The sequence below is a fragment of the Schistocerca serialis genome, chromosome 2 (genome assembly GCF_023864345.2).
Source record: "Schistocerca serialis cubense isolate TAMUIC-IGC-003099 chromosome 2, iqSchSeri2.2, whole genome shotgun sequence".
Taxonomy (NCBI): domain Eukaryota; kingdom Metazoa; phylum Arthropoda; class Insecta; order Orthoptera; family Acrididae; genus Schistocerca; species Schistocerca serialis.
Genome location: NC_064639.1, coordinates 439721016 through 439742435, shown reverse-complemented (window position 1 = coordinate 439742435; position 21420 = coordinate 439721016). Strand labels below are relative to the sequence as shown.

At 45.7% G+C, this 21420-nt stretch overlaps 1 protein-coding gene across 1 annotated transcript in view; it reads right to left on the bottom strand.

The window, feature by feature from the left end:
* Positions 1-741: 741 nt before the first annotated feature.
* The window catches only part of LOC126456044 (tolloid-like protein 1), a 1300043-nt gene continuing 1279364 nt past the window's right edge, over positions 742-21420 (bottom strand). The window contains exons 16-17 of the mRNA XM_050091798.1: positions 1037-1130; positions 742-850 (exon numbers count right to left, since the gene is read on the bottom strand). Of these exons, the coding sequence (XP_049947755.1) occupies positions 742-850; positions 1037-1130 (203 nt within the window). The remainder of the gene's footprint in view (positions 851-1036; positions 1131-21420) is intronic.

Sequence of the window (21420 nt, the reverse complement as noted above, 5' to 3'; positions counted from 1 at the left end):
TGGAATTGTCTCGGTTACAGGCTCGAAGGGTGGTTAGAACACAGAGACGTGGAAAGGAGGACGATGCGGCCGAGTTGAGCTTACGCATAAGGGAAGTGAAATGTGAGGCAGAAGGCGAGTAAAGATCGAGGTGAGGCTTCTGACAGTAACATCAGAAATTTTACTAAGTAGCTGAGAGTGAGAAAAGATAAAACAGGTAAAAGGAAGACTCAAATTCGCAAGGAGGAGAGAAGAGGTTCTATTCTGCTCAAAAGCGACAGTAGAGACACTTTCATAGTGACGGAACTGAGGTCAGTTTTAGACAACTCCGCAGACTGACAGAGGTCGGGAAGACGTGTGGCATTTCGAAGGGAACAGAAAGTTGCAACTGCTGCGACGCTTCGTTCTCCTAGCGTGTCTGCGTAGCGTCGCAACATTCATCTGCGCAGCCCAGTGCTTTCGGCGGGATTCCCTTCCTGCCGCGTTTCCCAGTACGGCAGCCGTATCAGAAACGGAGACCCTTCTGGGGGTCACAGTGACCGAGGTCACGTCCGTTCCACAAAGCTCGTCCTTATCTTACGGCTCGGTAACACGGAATACGCGGCGTCGGTGTCGGCGTCGGCTCCGGCGAGTCGGTAGCGAGGGGAGCTGCAGCGGAACTAGGGTGGGGGTGGGGCGCTAGCCGGTCCAGCGCAGCGCGCGCCGGCGCGCCACCAGCTGCCACAGCAGCAGCGCCGCCGACGGCAGCCGCGGCAGGCTGTGTCAGACGCTGTCCACGCTGCTGGCGAAGCGCTCGCCCAGCTCGTCGCACACGTGCGGCTGGTGCTGGTGCTGGTGTTGGTGCACCGAGGAGCGCGTGCTGGCCGCGCCGCTCGACGGCCCGCCGCCTCCGCCGCCGCCGCTGCCGCCACCGCCCCCGGCGCCGTGGTGGTGCAGATGTCGTGGGGGCGGCGCGGCCGGCGCGGGGGCGGGTGGGCGCGGCCCTCGCACCGCCGCCCTCGCCATGCCCCCGCGGCCGCGGCGCAGCCTCCGCTGCCGCCTCCGGCGCCGCCGCCTCCGGCACAGCACGCAGCCGCCCAGCAGCAGCAGTGCGAGCCCCGCCGCCGCCGCCCCCGCCAGCGCCACGCCGTCCACGCGGCGCTCCACCGCGCCTGTCGGCCGAGAACGCTGCGTCAACGCGAGCGCCGCACCTTCTCATTTCCTTATGGCTATACCACAATTACAATTAGACACCTATCACTAGTTTATTTCCGTTGGAGGAACTACACCAATAACTGTCGTTAGGTGTTCCCAGGGTACTTTATTTGGACCTATGCACACGCAATTACTCCGTCATGCTTTAGCATTTCGTAGTAACCGTGCGAAATTAGACTGTTCTCACGAGTTCGTCTACATATGAGGTATTCCAACAGGTAGCCTATAACGTTCGGTGTTCAAATGGCTCTGAGCGCTATGGGACTCAACTGCTGAGGTGATTAGTCCCCTAGAACTTAGAACCAGTTAAACCTAACTAACCTAAGGACATCACAAACATCCATGCCCGAGGCAGGATTCGAACCTGCGACCGTAGCGGTCTTGCGGTTCCAGACTGCAGCGCCTTTAACCGCACGGCCACTTCGGCCGGCAACGTTCGCTGTGTCCCAGCGTACTCTACTTGGATCTACACTACTGGCCATTAAAATTGCTACACCAAGAAGAAATGCATATGATAAACGGGTATTCATTGGACAAATATATTATACTATAACTGACGTGTGATTACATTTTCACGCAATTTGGGTGCATAGATCCTAGGAAATCAGTAACCAGAACAACCACCTCTGACCGTAATAACGGCCTTGATACGTCTGGGCATTGAGTCAAACAGGGCTTGGATGGCGTGTACAGGTACAGCTGCCCGTGCAGCTTCAATGCGATACCACAGTTCATCAAGAGAATTGACTGGCGTATTGTGACGAGCCAGTTGCTCGGTCAGCATTGACCACACGTTTTCAATTGGTGAGAGATCTGGAGAATGTGCTGGCCAGTGCAGCAGTCGAACATTTTCTGTATCCAGAAAGGCCCGTACAGGACCTGCAACATACGGTCGTGCATTATCCTGCTGGAGTGTAGGGTTTCGCAGGGATCGAATGAGGGGTAGAGCCACGGGTCGTAACACATCTGAAATGTAAAGTCCACTGTTCAAATTGCCGTCAATGCGAACAAGAGGTGACCGAGACATGTAACAAATGGCATGCCATACCATTACGCCGGGTGATACGCCAGTATGACGATGAAGAATACACGCTTCCAATGTGCGTTCACCGCGATGTCGCCAAACACGGATGCAACCATCATGATGCTGTAAACAGAACCTGGATTCATCCGAAAAGATGACGTTTTGCCATTCGTGCACCCAGGTTCGTCGCTGAGTACACCGTCACAGGCGTTCCTGTCTGTGATGCAGCGTCAAGGGTAACCGCAGCCACGGTCTCCGTGCTGATAGTCCATTCTGCTGCAAACGTCGTCGAACTGTTCGTGAAGATGGCTGTTGCCTTGCAAACGTCCCCATCCTTTGACTCAGGATCGAGACGTGGCTGCACGATCCGTTACAGCCATGCGGATAAGATGCCTGTCATCTCGACTGCTAGTGATACGAGGTCGTTGGAATCCAGCACGGCGTTCCGTATTACCCTCCTGAACCCACCGATTCCATATTATGCTAACAGTCATTGGATCTCGACCAACGCGAACAGCAATGTCGCGATACGATAAACCGCAATCGCGATAGGCTACAATCCGACCTTTATCAAAGTCGGAAACGTGATGGTACGCATTTCTCCTCCTTACACGAGGCATCACAACAACGTTTCACCAGGCAAAGCGGTCAACTGATGTTTATGTATGAGAAATCGGTTGGAAACTTTCCTCATGTCAACACGTTGTAGGTGTCAAACTTGTGTGAATCCTCTGAAAAGCTAATCATTTGCATATCACAGCATCTTCTTCCTGTCGGTTAAATTTCTCGTCTGTAGCATGTCATCTTCGTCGTGTAGCAATTTTAATGGCCAGTAGTGTAAATGTGCACAGAATCAACCTGTCCCACCTTAACATTTCCTTAAAAGTTCAGGCAGTTCTCATTAGTTCGTTTCCGTTGGAGGAATTGCACCAAGAAACAACTGTATCTTTGGGTGTCCCCAGTGCACTTTCTTTGGACTTAAAAACACACGTTGCCGTACCTTAACATTTCGTTGTAACCATTCGGAGTTATAAATAGGCTATTCCGATCAGTTCGTCTCCATAGGAGTAATTTCATCAAGAAACACTATAACGTTAAGTGTGACTCACAGATCTTTATGTAGGCCAAAACGTGCACAGAGTTACCCTATCGCTTCCTAACATTTCCTTAAAAGTGTATCATATTGGATATATGGTGTCTGTTCTTTCACACATGTCCAACAGAACGGGCACCATTGGGATCAAGGCACAACGCAATTAAAGAGGTTAGCTGTCAATGGGTACTGATTTATATCAATGGGTAAGTTGACAATTTGTGCCAGACTAAGATTCGAACACAGGTCTCGACTTACTTGGCAGATGCACTGGCCATTACACCATCCAGACACAGTGGTCAGGGCAACTGCATAGACTTCCTTGTACGCCTCCTGTCAGACACAGACTGTCAATTTATAGCACACACTACTGATATTAGTGGCCCTCGTCATTAGCCCCGTTACTCGCAACATTTCGCCGATTTCCGTAATAGTTGGAGCTTGGAGAGAATCTGCAGTGAAAGGATTTTTGGCTGTCATCACGTTAATTATATATGCGGTTTCTGTTCTTTCGGACGTGTGTAGGGGCACTGCGTCAGAAGTCTGTGGTATAGGCTGAGAATTTGGGTCTGATAGGATACGTGCTAGGGTATTCCATAAGGTTGCGATGACATCTGTGTCCAGATGGCGTAGTTGTCAGCACATATGCCCAATAAGCAGGTGACCTGGTTTCGAATCCCAGTCTGGCACAAACATTCGTTACTGTACGAGGAATTTCACCTGGAAGAACAGAAACGTCCGGTGTTTCCCACGGCACTTTATTTCAACCCAAATAAACATTCAATTACCGCATGACACCTTACTGTTTAGTCAAAGCTAGACCCAGAGAGATCTGACTAGTACGTTTCCATAGGAGTAGTATCATCGGTAAGGACAGACATGTTGAGATCCCCCCAAGGCACTTTATTTGAACTTAAACGTGCATAGAATTACCCTGCATACCTTAACGTTTCATTAAAATCACACAAAATTATTATTAGACAGTTCCGACGACTTCCTTTCCGTTGAAAAAGTTTCATAAGGAAGAACTGTAATGTCAGCTGCCCCCAATGATATTTTATTTGAACCTAAAAACCCACAGAATTACCCTGTAATATTTTCTAATTTCTTTGATACTGTATTGTTAGAAGTAGACAGTTATCACTAGTTCGTTTCCAATGGAGGAGTATCAACATTAAAAACGGTAAATTCAACTGTTCCCCACACCCCTTAATATGGACCTAACCAAGGTGAAAATTACCCTACTACATTTTCATAATTCCTTATTACTTTATCATATTAGGCTTATGTTGTTTACCAAGAAGTACTGTAAGGTGTGTTGTCCCTTGGGCATTTTATTTGGCTCCATGAAATTCTCAATACAGGGCGATTTCTAATAACAAGAAAATGGCGGGTACTGAGAGTAGTAGGGACAAAAAAGACCTGATAAATATATTTCCAGAACTGCATAATTAAAGCGCTGGAGGTCATTCTGTTCATACCACGGCCAATCCAATGGACGAAACACTGCCGTGCGGATTAGCGTGGGTGTTCGCAGCATATACGCACAAGCTGCAAAACGTATTGTTGTGTTGCTTGAAAAGAACCAACCTCAATTCGAATGGCCTTAATAGCAGCAAGAAAAAGTAACTCCAAATTTTGCAGACGTCAGACGGGTTAGGAGTATACGTCTCTAACAACGCTCAAATCCCACCGTGAGACAAGAACGTCAATGCCCTCAAGTAACAATGTTTGCGATTGCCTGACTGTACACAGATGTGCACCTCTTCGTCCGAAGCAAATCGACGGACACGAATGTCGCTTTTCAGGCCCACGTTTCGCCAAGGTTGTTTCGACTACACTGCAGAAGTTTCGCTGAGAAGCTCTTACAGAATCGCAATCACTCCCCACGCGATTTCCATATTTTTGGAGGCATGGTGAAAGATGTTCGTGGCCGTTGACTTGCTTCGGACGAAACGGTGCACGCCTGTATACAATCACTGTTCCATAGACAACGCAAAAATTTTTTGCATGACGACACTGACCGTCTTGTCTCGCAGTGGGATAAATGTATTAACAATTATGTTGATTAATTTTGAAACAACAAATAATTTACTTAATTTTCCCCATTTGTCTCATTTTAATTTGATTGCTGCTTGTACATGCCGGACTACAATGAGTTAAGATTATAATTTCGACTAGAAGACGACCAATACAGTGAAGTTAGTAGTTGTCACTAAACTTGAATTCATGTAGACTACTACGTCGACATTCTTCGTCCACGAACCATTTCTGAATTAACACGTATTAGGGAACTGCGTCGCAAAAATTCCGTTAGCATATTTCTTAACTCCTGTTTCCAGGGTGCATGACGGTTGTTAAAGATGCAACTATCGGAATGCCTATTTGACATGGATGAAGACGAGCGCTATCACAGCTGATGGTGTCAGTTACATTGTAACTTAACATTCACCAATGAAGTGCAGTTGAGTGACTGATTTTATTATAAGTGGCGTCAGCGCAGTAACTATGATGACAGCTTGAACTCACAAACGTAAATAACAGATGTGCATTCGACCAGTCATCTGTAAGCAGAGAGTGTTAAGCAGTGGAAGTGTGGCCGCGGTGAGTCAACGTTGTTCTGTCACAAATCACAATGAAGCAACACCCGTAAATCAAATATTCAAGACACACTACAGAATGTTTTGAAGAAGAGAAACGTATTTACAAAGTTTGTTTCGCACGCCTTGACTCATTAATAAAAACAAAGGCGCATGGCGCCTGCCGCAGCTTGACTTGAAAAAATAATCAGGGGTGACGAGACTTGATGCTATTTTTACGAACCTACCTCAGAACTACAAAGTGTTGAAATTAAAATGAAGGGTCAAAAGATTTGATGACGTAACCGACGTCCAAGACAATGTGCCGCGCGATTTGAATGACATTCCAAAAATAGTTCTCTGACAGTTTCACGTGGTTGTCTGAACGTTCTGTGTGTTGCGCTAAAATGACGGGCGACTGCGTGGAACATCTGAAACATTAAAACAACCGCCTTAGCGTTTATCTATTTTTTATCAAGCCAGTTGCGAAACTTTTTGGAATGAGTGAATTTTGATCGATGCCATCCATTAAGTCTGTTTCTCCACTAACAGTGGAACATCAAGGGTAATATGCTATATGTTAGCGCGTGTTGCGAAGTGAAATGTGGTGGACAAACAGTTCAGTCGAGAAGAAGACAGAAGCTCCAGAAATGTGGATTTTTCAGCGGCATATGTAGAGTATGACCACAATTTATTGACTATGAACAGTTGATTAAAACTGAAGAAATTGCAAAAAGGTAAGAAGTTAAAAAGATGGGACCCAGATAAGTTGAAAGAAATAAAGGTTCTTTGCGAGTTTCATAGGGAGCATTATGTAACGATTGACTATAACTAGGGAAAGGAGTACAAGAATGGATAGCTTTGAGTGATGAAATAGTGAAGGCTGCAGAGGATCAAATAGATAAAAAGACAAGACCTAGTAGAAATACTCGGATTCACAGGACATATTGAATTTAGTTAATGAAAAGACATAATATATAAATGTAGCAAATGAAGCAGGTGAAAGGGAATTCAAATGTCTAAAAAATCCAATCGAGAGTCTGTGGGACCACTCGAACGGGCTATTTGCACCATGGATCCTCCACCGAGAAGCCTCGTGCAGCTTGGCACAGCACTGGATCCAGAATGGCTCCACATCCTTGTCGGTAGCTTCCAGAACTTCATTGACTCTTCCTGTACATCTCGAAGCGGCCTGCGTTTTTGAAGTTGGTTGTTCAGGCTTTTGGCTGTTCCTCACTTAATGTCACTGGACAGTTTATTCGGTTGCGCAGATAAATGTGAACCAACAACAGGGCCCCCTCTCCTACTCGACTGTTAGACACTCTGTTATTTTGACCGAGGTATACATTCATACAATTTACAAATGCACTCGATAAAAAGATCGATTTAAAGCAGTTGGCAGCTGCTTCTCTGCCAGCAGTACACCAATGACTGACGGGGTTTTCGGCTCCGACTGTTGTCACATAATGCTGCACAAAACATTGTGGCTACCAGATCAGTGAGAAAATTTCGCCTGTTTCAAGTAAAACGGTAATTAGAGTCCTGATTATAACTGAGGTCACATTTTTGACATCCTTTCTCTAAAGATCTATACCACATGTGAATTTTGAACAATTATGTGTTTTTTGTAGGCGTAAGAGACTTCTTAGGCAACGGCCTTGCCGCAGTGGATATACCGGTTCCCGTCAGATCACCGAAGTTAAGTGCTGTGGCCGGCACTTGGATAGGTGACCATCCAGGCCGCCATGCGCTGTTGCCATTTTTCGGGGTGCACTCAGCCTCGTGGTGCCAATTGAGGAGCTACTCGACCGAGTAGTAGCGGCTCCGGTCAAATAAGACCATCATAACGACTGGGAGAGCAGTGTGCTGACCACACGCCCCTCCTATCCACATCCTCTGAGAATGACACGGCGGTCGGATGGCCCCGATGGTCCACTTGTGGCCTGAAGACGGAGTAGTTAAGCAGTAAAGGAAATCAAAGAGAAATTTACGTAAGTAATTGAAATTCTGTGAGAAGAAATAAAAACTGTGAGGTCTGCCGATCGCATTGTTCAGAGACAGCAAATGACTTAAAGAGCAGTTAAACGGAATGGAATGTAATCGAATTAAATCTGGCGATGCTGAGGGAATTAGAGTACAAAATGGACACTAAAAGTAATATATGATTTTGCTATTTGGACACCAAAATATACCGACGGAAACAAAAGGTGACACGAAGAATTAGTTGTGAGACGTAAACGAAAGTTTGTAGCTGTGTCTCTACATCTGAAAGATGATTATTCAGATTTGGCGCCAGTCGCATAAGAGTGGCGCTAGTAGCGCCACTACGAGGATGCAAATTAGTTTTTCTTTAAATACACTCCTGGAAATGGAAAAAAGAACACATTGACACCGGTGTGTCAGACCCACCATACTTGCTCCGGACACTGCGAGAGGGCTGTACAAGCAATGATCACACGCACGGCACAGCGGACACACCAGGAACCGCGGTGTTGGCCGTCGAATGGCGCTAGCTGCGCTGCATTTGTGCAACGCCGCCGTCAGTGTCAGCCAGTATGCTGTGGCATACGGAGCTCCATCGCAGTCTTTAACACTGGTAGCATGCCGCGACAGCGTGGACATGAACCGTATGTGCAGTTGACGGACTTTGAGCGAGGGCGTATAGTGGACATGCGGGAGGCCGGGTGGACGTACCGCCGAATTTCTCAACACGTGGGGCGTGAGGTCTCCACAGTACATCGATGTTGTCGCCAGTGGTCGGCGGAAGGTGCACGTGCCCGTCGACCTGGGACCGGACCGCAGCGACGCACGGATGCACGCCAAGACCGTAGGATCCTACGCAGTGCCGTAGGGGACCGCACCGCCACTTCCCAGCAAATTAGGGACGCTGTTGCTCCTGGGGTATCGGCGAGGACCATTCGCAACCGTCTCCATGAAGCTGGGCTACGGTCCCGCACACCGTTAGGCGGTCTTCCGCTCACGCCCCAACATCGTGCAGCCCGCCTCCAGTGGTGTCGCGACAGGCGTGAATGGAGGGACGAATGGAGACGTGTCGTCTTCAGCGATGAGAGTCGCTTCTGCCTTGGTGCCAATGATGGTCGTATTCGTGTTTGGTGCCGTGCAGGTGAGCGCCACAATCAGGACTGCATACGACCGAGGCACACAGGGCCAACACCCGGCATCATGGTGTGGGGAGCGATCTCCTACACTGGCCGTACACCGGTGATCGTCGAGGGGACACTGAATAGTGCACGGTACATCCAAACCGCCATCGAACCCATCGTTCTACCATTCCTAGACCGGCAAGGGAACTTGCTGTTCCAACAGGACAATGCACGTCCGCATGTATCCCGTGCCACCCAACGTGCTCTAGAAGGTGTAAGTCAACTACCCTGGCCAGCAAGATCTCCGGATCTGTCCCCCATTGAGCATGTTTGGGACTGGATGAAGCGTCGTCTCACGCGGTCTGCACGTCCAGCACGAACGCTGGTCCAACTGAGGCGCCAGGTGGAAATGGCATGCAAGCCGTTCCACAGGACTACATCCAGCATCTCTACGATCGTCTCCATGGGAGAATAGCAGCCTGCATTGCTGCGAAAGGTGGATATACACTGTACTAGTGCCGACATTGTGCATGCTCTGTTGCCTGTGTCTACGTGGCTGTGGTTCTGTCAGTGTGATCATGTGATGTATCTGACCCCAGGAATGTGTCAATAAAGTTTCCCCTTCCTGGGACAATGAATTCACGGTGTTCTTATTTCAATTTCCAGGAGTGTACAAGCTGCAATGGTCGTGAGCGTCAGTTACCCTTCAGAGTGGACATGGTAAGCTGACGTTAGTTAAGAATACCTTTAAGGCGACAAACACGCCATTATCAACACCTCACTGAGTTTGAACGAGGTTGCGTAACAGGGCTACGGGAAACTGGATGGTCCTTCGGCGATGTTGCAGAATGACTTGGGAGGAATGGAGCCACTGTACATGACTCCTAGCGGTGGTGATCATGAGAATTTACAGTTGCAAGAAGACCGGGCTCCGGACGGCCATATGCCATTATCGAGGGCGAAGACAACCGTGTTTGACGTATGGCTATGGACCATCATACTGCATCATGATCAGCAATGCCATCAGCAGTTTACAGCGTAGTGACACAACGAAATGCTACAAATTGTTTACATCAAAGACATCTCCGAGCCAGACGCCCTGTAGCTTGCGTTCTGCTGATCCCAAACTGCCACCATTTGCAGCTTCAATGGTGCCAAACGAGAGCTGATTGGAGAGCAAGGTGGATGTTTGTTGCGTTTTCTGATGATAGGTGGTTCTGCCTCAGTGCCAGTGATGGCCGTGTGCTGATTAGAAGGAGGCCAAAAGAGTGCCTGCAACCAACCCGTCTGCAGCCTAGACTCAGTGGATCAACACCTGAAGTTATGGCTAGGGTTCAAATTTCGTATGACAGCAGGAGCACTCTCGTGGTTATTCCACGCACTATAACAGCAAATTTGTACGTCAATCTGGCGATTCGACCTGTTGTGCTGCCATTCTCGAATAGCATTCCAGTGAATGTTTTCTAACATGATAACGTTCACCCACGTACCGTTGTTGTAACCCAACATGCTTTACAGAATGTGGAAATGTTGCCTTGGCCTGCTCGATCGCTAGATCTGTCTCCAATCGAGCACACACGAGACATCATCGGACGACAACTCCAGCGTCATCCACAACCAACATTAACCGTCCCTGTGTTGACTGACCAAGTGCACCAGGCATGGAACTCCATCCCACAAACTACAATCCGTCATATGTACAACACAATGCATGCACGTTTGCACGCTTGTATTCAACATTCTGGGGGTTACACGGTTTATTAATGTACCACCACTTCACATTAGCAGTGGCATATCTCGCGCTTACGTTAACCTGTGATCTTACAACGTTAATCACTTAAATATGTTACCCAGACAAATGTATTCCTCAAATTTCATTACTCTATTTTTTGGTGATGCAATCTTTTCCTCCGTCGTGTAACTGATTATGGTCGAAGTAGAGTGGATACAGAATACAGATTGACTATAGCAAGAGAAGCATTAGTGAAAAAAAGAAATATGTAACACCAGCTATAGATGAAATTATTAGGAACCCATTTTCGAAGGTATTGGTCTGTAGTGTAGCTTTGTACGTAAGTGAGACGTAGACGATAAGCAGTTCAAACAAGAAGAGAAGAAAATCTTTCAAAATGAAGTGCTACAGAAGAATACTGAATGTTAGATGAACAGATCGAGTAATTAATATGCAGGTACTGAATCAGACTGGGAAAAAAAATGTATGGCACAAACCGACTAAAAGAAGGGACTGATGCATAGGATGCATCTTGAAGCATCAAAGAACCGTTAATTTGTTATTATAGGGAAGTATTTGTGGTTGGGAAGCAGTGGAGTAAAATATTAGAGAGAGGCCAAGGCAAGAACACAGTAAGCAGGTTCAGATGGGTTAGGTTGCAATAAGCAGAGATGAAGAGATTTGCACAGCATAGACTAACCTGCATAGTTGCATCAAACAACATCTTCGGACAACAACAACATCTCGCGTTAATCATGTTACTTTTCCGTTTATTTCTTTTATTTCTTGCTCTATGAAATTTACATATAACCTCTGGTTTCTTGTGACATGGGCCATAGCAAAACCTCTGAATGGAGGAGACAGTGTTTAACATCCTCCTAGTGCGACGCGTGCTTTTCGGTCACATTGGGTGAATGCCTGCACTAGCATCTATCGCACTTTGCAAAGCATTTACAGAAGTTTTAAATAGCGTTCAACTTAGATGATCTTGTTATAGAATCGAGGGTTGTGATTTCTCCTAAATACGCCTCATGGGAAACAAGAGTTAGTTCATTGTGGAGAGGAATGGCCATTTCTGAAGGCAAGGATGGTAACGTCACTAAGTTAATTCCTCAGAAAAAGGCAAACTCTGGTTGTCTAGAAGAAGAAAGAATTGATTGTATGATGTAACGTCCCGCTCATTGCAAAGTCATTAAATGATTTTGCTATTTTTGAGAGACACGGTCATGTAGGACTCTCTAAAAGGTAACACTTTCGCTACTGAAGTGTTCTTTTGTTTCGTTTTAGACACTATTACAAATTTCGTCTCTGTACATATTTTCAAGTGATTCATTATCATCACATGGTAATCACTCACACTGCATGCTGTAACACATATCAACAACATCTGACCATACAGATGAGATGGCACTGAATACAGGTGATGTTGATATGACGCTGTGTCCTTTCCAGAGCAACCGCCCCTTACCATTTTGGGACACTAGTGGAGACCTGTATCTGAATGGCGAGGCGGCGTTTTGAGCTGCGTTCCTCCCGGATACGAGTACAGTGTCTTGACCAGTTTGTTACCTCTCTCCCATGGGTATCCAGCGGCTCATTTCCGTCACGACAAGCAAGAAGCCCTTACCTACACAATAAAAACATCCGCAGAACATCCTACTGCTTCCCCGAACTTTCACCATTCTTCGAAATCGCTTCAGAAACAACATGCCAATGTTCTCCCTTGCGCATCATTCATTAATATGGAAATTTAGTTCGTATCTCATTTCCCAATTTATTTTCCTCTGAAGCGTATTGTTTAATTCCACAACATTTCATTGCCATTGTTATACCTTTATTGATATTCATCTTACTACCTCCTTTGAAGGTATTATAAATTCCTTAGAACTGACGTGACCGAATTACCATATCATCAACCCTTTACACTGTTGCTTGGTCTATGCACAAATTTCAGCTAACATTTACAAATTGCAGCTAATATTCCGTCCCTTGTATTTTATTCCAGCTACCTTTATTTCAAGGAGTGTAGCCCAATTAACTCAGTACTGTGATTTCATAAAGTAACGCCTCCGAAGAGTAAATCCTGAAAAATAATCAGGAGACAACTGCAGAATACCCACACCGCGAAGTTTAATCAGTGGAATGAACTTACGTAGTTAGAGATGTCAAGAGACAGGGAGGGATAGCTATGTTGACGAGGCGTTGTCTTTGGATGACGACGACGTCCAGAATCCTGAGACACTAAAGCGATTGGGAGCTTTTTTCTAGGCTCATGGAGACATTACTTCGTATGAAGACCAAAGAGATTAATGTTATGCACGACGAGTTTATTTTTCACACTGTGTAGTTTTACAAGGGTGATCCACAGTCTTGACAATGATCTCCTGAGTGAAAGCCTATGGATGCCTTTCTGTGGGAAGGTGTGAAGTGTTTCCCGAGCGGGAAACGGGTTAAATACAACTTCTTAAGGCACTGAAGCTGCAAAAATTATTCGTCGAACTCCTGACTGCGCATTGACTCACAACTAACTTACGTATTTTCGCTCACGAAAAACAGCTTCAACAGCTATAAAATGGCGTTCAATATACCATAAGGCCTTTTGATCACCATATCAGAAAATCACTGACCGTTCGTTGTTCTCGGAGTACATGTCTGCGGGGCTATAGCTTTGCAACAACATGTTTGCTAGTGCTTGTTTCAGTCTCAAGTACACCTAAAACAGACATAAAAACTTACTGAAACGCCTCTGCCCCGGGAAAAAAACATCTCTTTACGTTTGTGCGATGTGACCCTCCGGATGTCACAAGCGGCCAGCAGGAGCTGGTGTAGAGCGGACTGCCCTTCACCCCACCCATTAGGGATCCGTGGAGGAGAGTCTCTCTACAAGACAAGTGCCCAACAAATGTGTGTGGATGGCCTGCGAAGACGTTGCTGGCCTAGGGGAGAGATGGTGGGACGGACTTAAACATTGCCGTTTTATTCGCGCGTGTCAATGTTGCACCTTTCCCCGCCCCCATCCACCCTCATGTACGCGTCACAAGAGGATGCGAAAATAGATGGGTGAAAAAGTATAAAAACTTTTTTTTGCTTCGGATCACGTTCAAACTTCGTCGAATGGTTTTAAACGGTCCCTCGTGGTTCCACTGTGTACACCAGAACAAAAGTTGTGGATATAAAATGGTTCAAATGGCTCTGAGCACTATGGGACTTAACAGCGGAGGTCATCAGTCCCCTAGAACTTAGAACTACTTAAACCTAACTAACCTAAGGACATCACACACATCCATGTCCGAGGCAGGGTTCGAACCTTCGACCGCAGCGGTCGCGCGGTTCCAGACTGAAGCGCCTAGAACCGCTCAGCCACTTCGGCCGGCGTTGTGGATATACTTTACACCAAAACGGTGAGAGCGCACTAAATAGGGTTACAGCCCAACTATGGCCTTAGGGAAGAGCTAATCGTCCGGGGTTTGTCAGCAGTGTCAAAGGTTGTCAATAACATCGTCCTCTTGCACACTGCACTGCAAACTATCGTATTTGGCCATAAAATGAGTGAAAATTAACGCCCCAAGAGAAGGAGTGATTTCAGTCACGCCTTTTATTACATCCTGTCACCTTTTTGTGACGATTCTGAGTAGCAGTGTGTTCAAAATATTATCCTCGACTGCCCATATGAAAACCGCCTCATTTCTACGCTGGCCTTCGTAGTTCTTACCTCCGTTTCAGAGGTGTCAGGAGAAGGCGGTTAGATGTGGACAAGAGGTGGAGGGGGAGGGCGCATGATGACCTTGTCCTGGTGTTTCACGTCCGTAGTGGCGTTGGCCAGAACTGACGTGAAATGTGATGCACTTATCAGAACTGACCCTTTCTTTGCACGTGTCGACAGCTTGCTCTCTGAGCCTGACGGTGACGTCACAGAGTGCCATCTGTATGCATCGTTACAGAGGAATGTTTTAGGCAGTTTCGAACCAAATTTCTAACCTGTGCTTCGTAAATGGAGAAAATGACGAGGTTTCAAAAGAAAGTGACTATTTAATTTTGTTGTGCAGTGCATGTTGCATATTTAAAGATGGAATGAAATGTGGGGGACACTGAACTAGTTATATAAGATATATATCACCATCTTATTTGAAGCCTAAATGTTGTCCTCCGCTTAATACTACGTCAAAGTTCTTCTTGTTTGCTGGTTTCAGCTTCAGTGCTACGAATAGTTGTTTCCTAGATGTTCACTGTGCATTCATAAATGTTGATCATTCATTTGTCATCCATCAGTATACCTCCTGCAAGTATCCGAGACGAGTTGAATTTTTGATTTTTTCTTTCTAGACGTCATTTTTTTATGGAACTGACTGGCTCTGGTGACAATCCTCCACATTCCATTTTCTGTCATTTCTAGCTTTCCCAACATTTCTCGAGCCCTTACCCCCAGCAGGGTGGAGCTCTGAGAACAGAATGTTAAGTAAATGTCTTCCTTCCCTCTCCCTATTCAGATTTACTTCTAAGGAAATTTCTCTTATTCTGGAACACACGTTATTAAATCCAATCCCTTGTTTAACTTTACGAGTGCATTTGTTGTCTGTGGACAATTGACTCTTCAAGACCCCCACCAGACTTTTTCCCAGGTAGCGAGTAGGGGAATACGTATTTGATCTAGGTTTCATCAGAGAACTGAATATCCAAACTGAATGACAACTAACAACGAAACAGTAGTCGTTCCCCGTGACAGGAAGAAAGCAACCACTCTGAAGTAATGTCGGAGAGGTATATTAAAATCAATAATAAGAACGTTGAGAACAGATCAAGAAGACTGACGCATGGTAGAGTACACTACAGGACAAATTCCGAACTATATAGTTTCAGGAAGAAGTAGCATATTTGAAATTTTTGTGGGATAGATACCTACATGTCTGTGTAACTGAAAAATAGTACTAAGATCCATTACTTCTCGTTAACGTTATTGCTCCCATAGGTACCTGTACGACGCAAGCCTACAGATCTCTTTTTTATGTTGTTGCTCTTGTCGTTGAGGATGGAAACAATGCCGAACACAGCGGAAGACGGTATCTCACCCGGATACGTTCGTGCATTCTAGAGCATACTCATTCTTCATTTGCTAGTTATAACCCGGAATGACTCTGCTATCCTTCTATCTACAATGGTGCTCTTAACTTTTCAAAAGACAAAAACTAGATATTCGACAAGGAGACAGTCGAAACACATTTAGTGAAAGCTCAGGATTCACTTTGAGTTTACATAATATGTGGAATATTTACAGCAGTCCCTTTATTCGATTAATTTATCACTTCCCCGTTTTTGAAACATACGTCTTCTGCAAAAATGCCTGGAACGTGTGCAAAATGTACAGAGAGATATCATTTTGAAATGAAGAAACCTCGGAGGTTAATAGGAAACAAGTAATTTCGAACTGATGCTGCACAGTTCCAGAAATTCTCACTCAGGCGATTATAATCACAGCATGAGATACTATAACTTGACAATGTTTGTTAGACTGTGATTTTCTCAGTGCAAAGCTTCAAGATCTCAATGGATGAAGCCGCAAAGTACAGCCAAAGAAGAAGAGCTGCGCATTTCGTCACTGATTCGTTTAGTAAGCACGATATTGCCAGGGGGATGCTCATCGCCGCTCCGAGTGGCTGCGCGGTTTGAGGCGCCATGTCACGGATTGCGCGGCCTCTCCCGCCGGAGTTTCGAGTCCTGCCTCGGGCATCGGTGTGTGTGTGTTGTTATTAGCATAAGTTAGTTTAAGTAGTATGTACGTCTAGGGACCGATGACCTCAGCAGTTTGGTCCCTTAGAAATCCACACACATTTGAACATTTGATTTGGATGGTACAGGAGAGGTGTTGAGCAACACGGAGAGCGTATGTTTCAAGATGAGACAATCAACATGTTGCTTTTTCCTACATACACTGGTATGTAAAACTTACACACAAAAGTTGCTTTCCCATGACGTTACACTGACGCGAAACATTACAGTATAGTACAGAAGCCCTCCGGTTAGCCGTGCGGACTAACGCACGGCTTTCCGGATTGAGAAGGAGCGCCTGGTCCCCGGCACGAATCCGCCCGGCGGACTTGTGTCGAGGTCCGGTGAGCCGGCCAGTCTGTGGATGGTTTTTAGGAGGTTTTCCATCTGCCTCGGCGAATGCAGGCTTGTTCCCGTTATTCCACCACAGCTAAACTATGTTGGCGATTGCTGTGCAAACAAGTTCTCCACGTACGTGTACACCACCATCACTCTACCACGCAAACATAGGGGTTACACTCGTCTTATGTGAGACGTTCCCCAGGGCTGGGGGGGGGGGGGAGGGGGGGAGGTTGGAGGGAGGGGGGGCGGCACAGGGGGCCGAACCGCACGATAACCCTGAAACAGTGGTTCGGTGTGGGATGGCGGAGTCGTGAAGTGGACTGTGGTAGTCCGTAGTGAGACGAACAGATTAAAAAATTTTATGCACAGACAATAATTACGATGGTCCCCCTCGACATCACAAAAGGGGGGACGTGGTCCTTGATAGGGTGCGTGATCACCATGGAAGCAATGCATGCTCTGCAACGTTCTCCCATGCTGGCCACAAGGTTGGTAAGGAGTTCTCGAGGTACGGCTTTCCATTTCTCCAACGCCGCAAATGACGACTGCTGGATAGTCGTTTGTGTAAGTGACGTGTCTCAATACGTCTTTCCGACGCATCCCACATGTGCTCGATGGGATTTAAGTCGGCGGAACAGGAAGGCCAGTCCATTCGCCGAATATTATCTTGTTCTAAGAGCCTCTGCAACTGCGCTGTTCGATGCGTTCGTGCATTGTCATCCATAAAAACGAAGTTAGGGATCGAATGCAGTCCTGAAAAGACGCGCACGGCGAAGGAGGACGTGTCACAACAACGTTGCCCATTGAGCGCACTGTGTTCAAAGATTTGGAGGTCAGGACGCCCACACAACATTATGCCTCCCCACAACATAACATTTGGATCACTAAAACGATCATGTTAGTCAATGTTCCTGGGTGCATTACGTGTTCCCACCTCTCAGCACATAATGCACCCAGGATCATTGACTAACATGTGCGTTTGGTGATCCAGATGTTATATGTAAACGTTTTTTTTAAAATTACCACTACCAGTCACAAACTTTGTCAACTATTGTATTACTTATTTATTTAGTGACATGTTCCGAGGTAAACCTCATCTTGAGGCTAAATGGCATTATAAAAACAACTTTAAAATAAAGCCATACTGATGTTACATAGTCTTTTTGTAAATGCTTTGGTCATCCTGTGGAAGAAGAGAAAACTTAGTAAGGGGTGCTGTCACTTTGGAAGCTGGACTGATGTTTGTACGAAAATGTTTTGTAACGGTCACTCACTTTTTTCTTCTGGCATGGGAGTCTCGTAGTGATTTGCTGGGGTGCCTCCATTTTCGTGCCTCCCCTGGTGACTGTTCACAATTTGTCACTAACATAGCAGTAACTTGTAAACACGATCACAAATAGTTCTGCACGTCTTGTTATCGTATTTCAGATGTAATACGATAACAGGACGTGCAAAAGACATGTAAACATCTGACACCACATACATCGACAGATCGGTAATCAAATCGTAATCACCCATATTTCGACCGCCATCTTGTCCACTGCACTATAGAATTGTTTGTGATCGTGTTTCCAAGTGACTGCTACGTTAGTGACACAGTCGTTTGACTCTAACCTCAGAAATAGCTTGGAAATATGTAAAATAAATAGTTTATATCATGATATGTTACATTTGATTGTAACAGGTGCTTAATTTGTGATGCATTTCGTCAAGCTTCATCTGTAATACGATAACAAGACGTGCAGAAGACAGGCAAACATCTGACACCACATACATCGACAAATCGATAGTCAAATCGAAACAAGCTATATTTCGACCGCCACCTTGTCCACTGCACTACAGAACTGTTAGTGATCGTGTTTCCAAGTTACTATGTTAGTGACAATTTGTGAACAGTCACCAGTAGAGGCACGGAAATGGAGACACCCCAGCGCATCACTACAAGACGGCCACGCCAGAAAAAAAAGTGACTGTTACAAAACATTTTCGTGCAAATATCAGTCCAGCTTCCAAAGTGACAGCACCCCTTGCTAAGTTTTCTCTTCTTCCACAGGATGACCACAGCATTTACGAAAAGACTATGTAACATCAGTATGGCCTTATTTTAAAGTTGTTTTTGTAACGCCATTTAGCCTGAGGATGAAGATTATCTCGAAACATGTCACTAAATAAATAAGTAATAAATAGCTGACAAAGTTTGTGACTGGTAGCGTAATTTAAAAAAACCTTTACATATTTCCTGAGACAGTCACTGTCGAAAAATAGTCAAAATGGCTTCAGATTCTTTCGTGTGTTATGTTTTAGCGTGGCATAAATGTTGCGTGAAGTACTGACCAAATCTGTGACCATGGCACACTCACTTATCAACGTTATTGTGACACGTTCTTCTGCGTCTTTCTCCGCCCTGAGTTCATTTTTATGGCTGACAATGGGCGACCGTTTCGAACGGCGTAGGTGCAACAGCTTTTGGAACTAGAAAATATTCAGTGAATGGACTCGCCTGCCCATTCACCTGACGCAATCCGTAATCGCACCGACCACATGTGGGGTGCTTTGGGTAGAAGTGTGACAGCACGTCCACATGCATCAACGACCATCCAGCAGTCGTCAGCCGCGCTGGTGGAGGAATGGAACGCCCCACTAAAAGAACTCTTTGCCAGTCTTGCAGCCAGCATTGGAACAGAGTCCCACCCAGCAGCTCGTGGTCTAGTGGCACCGAGCGAGGCGTTGCAGTGGTTAGCACACTTGACTCGCATTCGGGAGGACAACAGTTCAACCCCGCGTCCGGCCATACTGATTTAGGTTTTCCGTGATTTCCCTAAATCGCTCCAGGCAAATGCCGGGACGGTTCCTTTGAAAGGGCACGGCCGACTTCCTTCCCCGTCTTTCCCTAATCAGATGAGACCGATGACGTCGCTTTTTGGTCTTCTCCCCCAACCAACCCAACCCAACCCTCGGAACAGTCAATGCACAAGAAATTCCAGTGATGCCGGCATGGTAGTTCAATGTGTTCGGTCAGAGAGCTGGTTGGCCTCTGTAATAAAAAACTGAGTGGAAGGATCAACAAACGAACTTGAACGGATGTCATGTGACGTCCGCAACGACCAAACGAACAAAATGAAAAAAAAGTGGATGGCGTTACTACGTCTGGATCACGGGGTCCCGGGTTCAATTCCCACCCGAGTCGGGGACTGGGTGTTTGTGTTGTCCTCATCAGCATTCAGGAAATGGCGACATTGTAACTGGAAAAATTGGGAACCTGTTCGGACGCTGATGACAACGATGTAAGCGCCCCACAAACCAACATCATCATCAACAGCATTCCGCCTTTTTTAATATACAGGGGACCGTCATAAAGAGCAGTGATTTTAGTGTAATTATTGACTCTGAATAAAAAAGTCATTTCTGCTCGTCTCTCAGCCTATTTCTTTTATGTACTATTCTATAGCAGTTCTTTCTAAGTATGGTCCAAGTTTCTTCGAGCCGTTACTCCACACTAACACATCATGCGAAAGCTACTTTCATCATTAAGTTCTCACGAAATGGCCATGACGGGAAAATCATGAAAATTCGAGCTTATGAACACGGTTTCCATAATCGCTTCCCTCGCAGTTTTCATGAAGGATTCAGGGAAAGAGGGGGCAGGGCAGGGGGAGAAGTAGTTGTGGTACCGTAAGTACCCTTCGCCGAACTCTGTAAGATAATTTCTCATTATTGTACTCGGACCATGAAGTGACACAGAAGACCAACAATCTTCAGGTGGACATCGTACGTGATGATAGATTGCATTCTATCGTCTTACAGTAGTTTGAATTTACTGAAGCTAAGCAGTAGTTTGCTGTTTCTAGTCTTACCTTTGTCAGATTGATGCTCCGATATCAATCTGCGTTACTGTTCGCATAAAACGAAATAGACATTCCATATTAATGTGCAATGCTGACACGAAGATGAAGAATGTGAAGACCTGTGCCACAATGAGTTAAAAGAAAAAGGATATGATATACACAGACGTCCCATCGACACTGAAGTAATTCGTAACGAAGCAATATTCCGATCGGATAAGTATGTAAGAAGGAATTTATTACGCCCTTGTTCTAATAACCTTTCTGATATTCGGCTTCAATGATTTAAGGAAATGACAGACACATCACTACTAAGATGAGGTATGGTCAGAGCCAAAACTGAATACTGGGAGAAGGTACACCTATACGTCAATATGGCGGATTATGTTTTAGAAGTAAAGTGAATAAGTAGAAGGAAAAAAAATTGAAATACATATGATTTTACGTTTAAGAGAACGGTTCATACAGTAAACGGAAGGTAGGTGGTTGTATGTTGAATTCGTTGGGAAGTGAAACGAAACGAATATATCTCTTTAACATGCTTGCCCTCAGAATATTTTAACTGGATTTTATTCGACCTGCAATTTAAGTTCCCTAGTGGCAACCATTAAGCTCCCCATTAAGTTCTTAGTGTCTGATGATCCGTTTTTCGTGAAACCGTGATCCGGTGATCAAGATCACCAAAAGATTACAAATTAATGTCCACGTAAGTTGACCAGTTACGTGTGTGCAGAGCACAGGTGAGAAGATGAGTATATGTGTTATTGT